Consider the following 6,632-nt stretch of genomic DNA (forward strand, 5'->3'; position numbering starts at 1 on the left):
GGAAGTTGTCCCTGCCCACGGCAGGGAGTGGAATGAGATTTTTTAAGTCCCTTCCAACCCAAACCCTTCCATGATTCCATGGGAGCTCCCCCAGATTGCCCTTTCCCTGTACATCCCAGGGAGCTGGTGGGCGGGCTGGAGGTGGGAATTCCCCGTTGTAGCCCCTGGAAAACATGGATTTGGCTCCTGAGCTGCAGTTTAAAGAGACAATGAGCTGCTTCTTTTCCAGCGGATGTTCCCAGCTCCTCCCCCTTCCCCTCTCTGGCCAGAAAGCCAGGAAAAACCAGGATATAGGAAAGGGAAAAGGCTTGGGAGCTCCAACTCTCCTGCAGCTGGAGTTATCCCTGGAAGTTGGGGACAGGGCTGAGGTTCCCAAGGGTGGGACATTCCCAAGTCCTCTCCCCACTCCTTTTGTTTTCCATTAAACCCAAAAGAATCCCGACAATTCCGAGGACTTTCCACTCACTGCATCTCTCAGGCCCTTGGCTTGGAAGTTGAACCCAGTGGAAACATTTCCCTCTTGGTTTTGGCCCTGGAAAAAAGTGGATTTTTTCCTGGATTCTGACCTCGGCAGCTCCTTTAAGGAGCAGGGGCAGGGAAGGGGAGGCAGAGCAGGGCCCTGCTCCTGCCTCTGGATCCAAGTGTTCCCAGATGTGTTCCCAGATGTGCCAGAGCCCAGCCTGGATGGTGGGACAACAGGTTGGGACCCCTCTTCCATCCCGAGGTGGATGGGAAAGGCTGGGATGGGCAGGACAGGGATTGTCTGGATGTTCACAAGGGGTGTTGTGGAGCACCCAGGGCTTGGTCACCGGGCTCATCCCACGGGAATTCTGTGCCTGGTGCTCCCTGTGTCCCCATGGAATGTGTCAGGAGGATCTGGGAGCACCAGGGGTCCATCCTGACTCCTCCCCGTGTCCCAGGTGGGGCTGCCATGAGAGCTGGCGTGCAGGAGGGCGACCGGATTGTCAAGGTGAGCGTTCCCGGCCCCTTCCCCACGGGAATTCCCGCTCCCCTTCCCCCTTCCCAGCCTCTCCCACCCCTTCTCTCCCTCATTCCAGGTGAATGGGACGATGGTGACCAACAGCTCCCACCTGGAAGTGGTGAAGTTGATCAAGTGTGAGTTGTGGCTGCTCTTCCTATCCGGCTGCTCTTCCCACCCGGATTGTCGTGGGCGATGCGGAGGCAGCGTGGGGATGTCCAGGAGCACATTCCCATCCTTGGGGAATTTTGGGGGGAGCCAATTTTTGGCTGGTTTGCCCCGGATTTGATCCTAAAAACCACGAATCAGTGTTTTCCCGGGAAGGGGCACCTCGTCCCTCCCCTGGCTCAGGAGGCCACGGGATCCCATCCAGGCCTGGATTCTTGGGGAAAAGATGGGAAAACTTGGCTTGATCCAGGTGGCAGATCTGGTGGACAGGGATGTTCCCACCCGATGGCCACGGGGTGGTGGAGGTTGAGTTGGGTCGAGTTTAGGCTGAGTTGGGTTGAATTGGGTTGAGTTTAGGTCGAGTTGAGGTCAAGTTTAGGTTGATTTGGGTTTGAGTTCGGGTTGAGTTGGGTTGAGTTTAGGTTGATTTGGGTCGAGTTCGGGTTGATTTGGGTTGAGTTTAGGTCGAGTTTAGGTTGATTTGGGCTGAGTTTAGGTCAATTTCAGGTTGATTTGGGCTGAGTTTAGGTCGAGTTCAGGTTGAGTTGGGTTGAGTTGGGTTGAGTTTAGGCCGAGTTGGGTCGCGTTGAGTTCCACGAGTGAATCACGGAGACCTTTCTCACTCTCCCCTCTCCCCACTTCTTCCAGCCGGTGCCTACGTCGCTCTGACCCTCCTGGGATCCCCCCCTCCCTCCGTGGGGGTGCCCAGCTCCCAGCAGGATGCGGGAACAGCGGGATCCCCCCACATCCCCCCCGCCTGTCCCCCCCCGCCGCCGCCGCTGCCGCAGCGAATCACCGACCCCAGACCCCTCCAGGTCACACCAGACCCCCCCCAGCCCACCCTGCCCCGTCCCCCCTGGCGTGGGAGACAGCAGGGAGGCAAAGCTGAGGAATTCCCTGTGGAATTGCAGGACCCAGAGGTGCAGAAACACGCCACGCAGATCCTGCGGAATATGCTGCGGCAGGAGGAGGCGGAGCTGCAGGTATGGGGGCTCTTTTCCCTCTTTTTCCCTCTTTTTTTCTCCTTGGAGCAGCCCTTGGCGATGTCCTGGCGCTGCTGGGGCAGCACAAAGAGGCTTCAGCCCGTTGTGGAATCACGGAATGGTTTGGGTTGGAAGATGATCCGTGGGCAGAGACGCCTCCCGCCAGCCCAGGTCGCTCCATCCCGATCCAACCCTTCCAGGGATGGAGCACCCACGGCTGTCTGGGCACCTTCCAACCAATCCTGGGATGGGATTTGTGGGTTTGGGGTGGGTGTGAAGGTCCCCTCTCTCTTTTCCCCCTCAGCGCTTCCAGGAGCTGTACAGCCGGAACCCCGGAGCGGCCGTGGAGGAGCAGATGGAGGGCGCGCGCCGGAGGGTCAGCCAGCTCCAGCTCAAAATCCTCCAGGAGACCGGGAATTCCCTGGTGGGTGGGATTCAGGGGAGTCACCCCCCATCCTTCTGGCTCCCTCTGAGCTTGGGAAACGCCTTCCCAAGGTGTCGGGATCGCCCTCCCGGGGCGGTGGGAACGGCGGCGGAGACATCCCTGCTTTTCCCAAATATCCTGTGGTGGGAATTGCTCCGAGTTCCCTCATCCCTGTCCTTGAATCCTGAGTCCTGGGCACCATCCCAGTGATCCCACCCCTCTCCCATGCAGGATTCCAGGCTGAGCAGTGACTCCAGTGTGGCCGGGTTCAGGTCGGTGGAAGGTGAGTGGCGCCGGTGGCTCGGAGCATCCCGATGTTCCCGGAGCATCCCGGTGTTCCCGGCTCCTGGACACATGGATCAGCCTCTCCTCTGCTCCCAGGGCGCCTCTCCCTGGACTCCCAGGATGGAGACAGCGGCTTGGAATCCGGGACGGAGCGATTCCCCTCTGTGAGTGAGGTGAGGGAGAGGTTTCCCAACTTTCCCTGTGCACTGGGAGTGGGGCTGGATCACTCCGGGAATCCTCGGGACCTCCTTTTGTAATCCCAATGAACTGTTTGTCTTCTGAACCAATGGAATTCCTTGCAATTCCTCGACTCAGAATTCCTTGGGCTTGTCACGTTTACCCCCAAAACGAGGGATCCCCCGAAATTCCCACCTTTTGTTCCCAATCCAAAAATTCTCCCAGCAGCCCCCGAGGGATTTTATGTTTTCCCCCATTCCCGGGGTTTTATGTTTTTGTGGAATCTTGAGCTGAGAGCTGCTCTCAGGTGCCTCAGGCTGACATTCCCGGTGTCTCCCGTGCCGGGCAGGTCTCCCTGAACCGGAATTCCACCCTCTCCGACCACGGCCTGGAAAGCCCCCGGACCTCCCCCATCATCTCCTCCCGGCTTTTCCAACACCATCGGCGCCAGGGCTCCGACAGCCCCTTCCCACCCTCGGCAGAGCAGGTGGGTGGGAGCTCATCCAGGGGGGCCAGAACCTTGGGAATACACAGGATTTTCCCCCCGGATCCGGGCTCCTGGCTCCTAATTCCCACCCCTTTCCCGGGCAGGAGCGGCCGGGAAGGCCCCTGATCATCGGCCCGGAGGAGGATTGTGATCCAGGGTATTTCAACAACGAGGTATTCCCGGGATTTTTTTGTCCTTTATGGACCCCCTCCAGGCCTGGTGGGATTTCAAATCCCTCTCCCAAGAGACACCCTGGGTTGGTCCCAAGGAGGTTGGGATTCGGGAGCCGGGCTGTGGATCCAGAGGAGTGAATTCCTTCCCTTCCTAAGTGGCTCCTTCCCTTCCCTTCTCTTCCCAGTGCGACTCCCTCTTCCAGGACCTGGGAAAGCTGAAATCCCGGCCGGCACACCTGGGGGTCTTCCTGCGCTACATCTTCTCCCAGGCTGATCCCAGCCCCCTGGTAAGGGGGGAATCCCGGGAATACCTGAGCCCTGGAATCCCAGGAATACCTGGGAATATTCCTGAGGCACATCCCTGCACATTCCTGGCATCCCCAAGCCGGTGCTTCCCACGGCTTCCTGCCTCAGCCAGGGGGTTTCCCACAGCACGGGGAGGGTGACACTTCCATGGGGTGACACTTCCTTAGGTGACACTTCCTTGGGGTGACACTTCCATGGGGTGACACTTCCTCCCAACCCTTGGGATCACTTCCCGTTCTGTGGCTCAGAGGCTGAGCCCTTTCCCTCCCTCCCTCCCCCCTTCCCAACATTCCCTCTCCTTCCCTTTTCCCTGCAGCTCTTCTACCTGTGCACGGAGGTTTTCCAGCAGAGCACAGCCAAGGATTCCCGGGCCTTGGGGAAGGAGATCTGGAATATCTTCCTGGACAGGAGCGCGGTAAGAGCGGGATCCAGGGCACCCCCACCCTTGGGATCACCGGCTCCTCTTCCCTGCGTGGGGCTGTTCCTTAAGATGCCGAACCAGGAAGGGGATTTGGGATTTGGGCTCCTGGAGCTCTTGTTATGGCACAGGATTCCTTGTCCAGCTGGAATTCCAGCGTTCCCCTTGTGTCCTGGGATGGGTTTAGGAGCGTTTTGGAAGCGGTTTTGGGTGGGTTTTGCCACTGGAAAAGCTTTTTTTGCTGCTGGTTCCTCCACCCCTGGGAAGCACAAGGAATTGTGTGAGGAATCCCCACTACTGGCACGACTCCAGCTGCCTCCAGGGCCTGGAATCAGGAGAGGAGGGTCCTGGAAGGGAGGATGGAGACCCAGGTGCTCCTGTTGGTGCTCCAAGGGAGCAAATTCCTGTTGGGAATCTTTTATGGGATGCTGGTGTGTGAGATCTCCGTGGAGAGATGGGGCAGGAATTCGGGGCTCCAGCACCGTAATCCCAGCTCCTTCCAGCTGGGAAAAGGGATCCAGAGCTGAGCTGCTGCTCTGTTCTCCCTCCCTCTGCAGCCTCTCCGGGTGAAGGTGTCGGAGCAGCTCCTGGCGGAGATCGGTGAGTGAGGGGCCGTTCCTTGGGATGCCAATCCAGGGGGAGGGTTTGGGACTGGGAGTTCCCGGAGCTTTTCCCAGTGATCCCAGAGCTCTTCCCGGTGATCCCGGAGCTCTCCTTGTGGTGTCTCAGCAAAACAGGACACAAGATGGGAATCACCTCTGGCAGGGGCTGGCCAGCACTCAGGGCACGTCTCCCTGAGGATTCCCAAATATCCCTGGGGTGGTTGGTGACCGGGATTGTCCCTCCCCGTCCCCAGAGAGTCGCCTGCGCAATGGGGACGATGCCCGGGCCGCCCTGTTCGAGGCCCAGGAGATGGTGATGCCCGAGATCCAGGAGCAGATCCAGGATTACAGGTACCACACCTGCACAGGGCTCCCCACGGGCGCCTTGGGGGTGACCCCATAGGCTGCAAAGGCCCTATAGGCTGCATAGGCCCTATAGGTCCCATAGACCCCATAGGCTGCAAAGGCCCCATGGGCCCTATAGGCCCCATAGACCCCTTAGACTACATAGGCCCCATAAGCCCCACAGACCCAACGGGTCCAATAGGCTTCAAAGGCCTCCTAGGCCCTGTAGGCCACACAGGCCTCATGGGTTACATAGGCCCCATTGACCCCATAGGCCCCATAAGCCCCATTGACCCCATAGGCCCCATAAGCCTCATTGACCCCATAGGCCCCATAAGCCCCATAGACCCCTTAGGCCTCACAGGCCCTACAGGCCCTAATGGCCCCAGAGGCACTGAGGGCCCCACAGGCCCTGAGGGCCCCATAGGCCTCACAGACCCTAATGGCCCTGAGGGCCCCATAGGCCTCACAGGCCCCATAGGCCCCACAGGCCCTGATGGCCCCACAGGCCTCATAGGCCCCACAGGCCCTAATGGTCCCACTGGCCCTGAGGGCCCCACAGGCCTCACAGGCCCCACAGGCCCTGATGGCCCCACAGGCCTCATAGGCCCCACAGGCCCTACAGGCCCCAATGGCCCCATCCCAAAGTGCCGGTCCCGATCCCGGTCCTTGCAGGACGAAGCGGACGATGGGCCTGGGGAGCCTTTATGGGGAGAACGACCTCCTGGAGCTGGATGGGGACCCCCAGAAGGAGCGGCAGGTGGCCGAGAAGCAGCTGGCCCAGCTCGGGGATATCCTGTGAGTGCCTGAGTTTGGGATTTGGGGTTGGAGACACGGGAAAGGGGGGCAGGAACAGCCTCAGCTCCGTCCCTTTGTCCTGCTGGAGGTGGGAAGGGGAGGTGGGAGCAGGGAGGGACATGGTGAAGGTGATGCCAACACCCCTCCTGGGGGTCCTGGTGTCCCAAACAAACCCTTTTGTCCCTCCCTGTCTCTCCACAGGTCAAAGTATGAAGAGGACAGGAGGTGAGTGATCCCAGGGCAGGAATTCCATAGGGAGTATCCAGTCCTGGCCTCTGGCATCTTCTCTCTGTGCCACATGTGCCTCCTGGGCCCTCGGGATGGCCCTGGGAAGGATGAACTTCCCTTGGGATCTTGGGGAGGGATGAACTTCCCTTGGGATCCTGGGGAGGGATGAACTTCCTTTGGGATCTGGTGGGAAGGATGAACTTCCCTTGGGATCCTGGGGAGGGATGAACTTTCCTTGGGATCTGGTGGGAAGGATGAA

General features: G+C 59.6%; 1 protein-coding gene across 1 annotated transcript; it reads left to right on the forward strand.

Annotated features, from left to right (window-relative positions):
• The first annotated feature begins 931 nt into the window (after positions 1 to 931).
• LOC113962896 (rho guanine nucleotide exchange factor 11-like) lies at positions 932 to 6,387 on the forward strand. The gene is made up of 15 exons (XM_027673683.1): positions 932 to 970; positions 1,059 to 1,116; positions 1,796 to 1,962; positions 2,059 to 2,130; positions 2,435 to 2,554; positions 2,786 to 2,837; positions 2,936 to 3,012; positions 3,366 to 3,503; positions 3,608 to 3,676; positions 3,862 to 3,963; positions 4,299 to 4,397; positions 4,958 to 5,000; positions 5,257 to 5,353; positions 6,023 to 6,145; positions 6,347 to 6,387. The coding sequence occupies exons 1-15, from the start codon at positions 932 to 934 to the stop codon at positions 6,372 to 6,374; spliced, it is 1,284 nt and encodes a 427-aa protein (XP_027529484.1). The 3' UTR covers positions 6,375 to 6,387.
• The last annotated feature ends 245 nt before the right edge of the window (positions 6,388 to 6,632 follow it).

Source organism: Neopelma chrysocephalum, unplaced genomic scaffold, assembly GCF_003984885.1.
Source record: "Neopelma chrysocephalum unplaced genomic scaffold, ASM398488v2 Primary Assembly neopelma1_185652, whole genome shotgun sequence".
In the NCBI taxonomy this organism is placed as follows: Eukaryota; Metazoa; Chordata; class Aves; order Passeriformes; family Pipridae; genus Neopelma; species Neopelma chrysocephalum.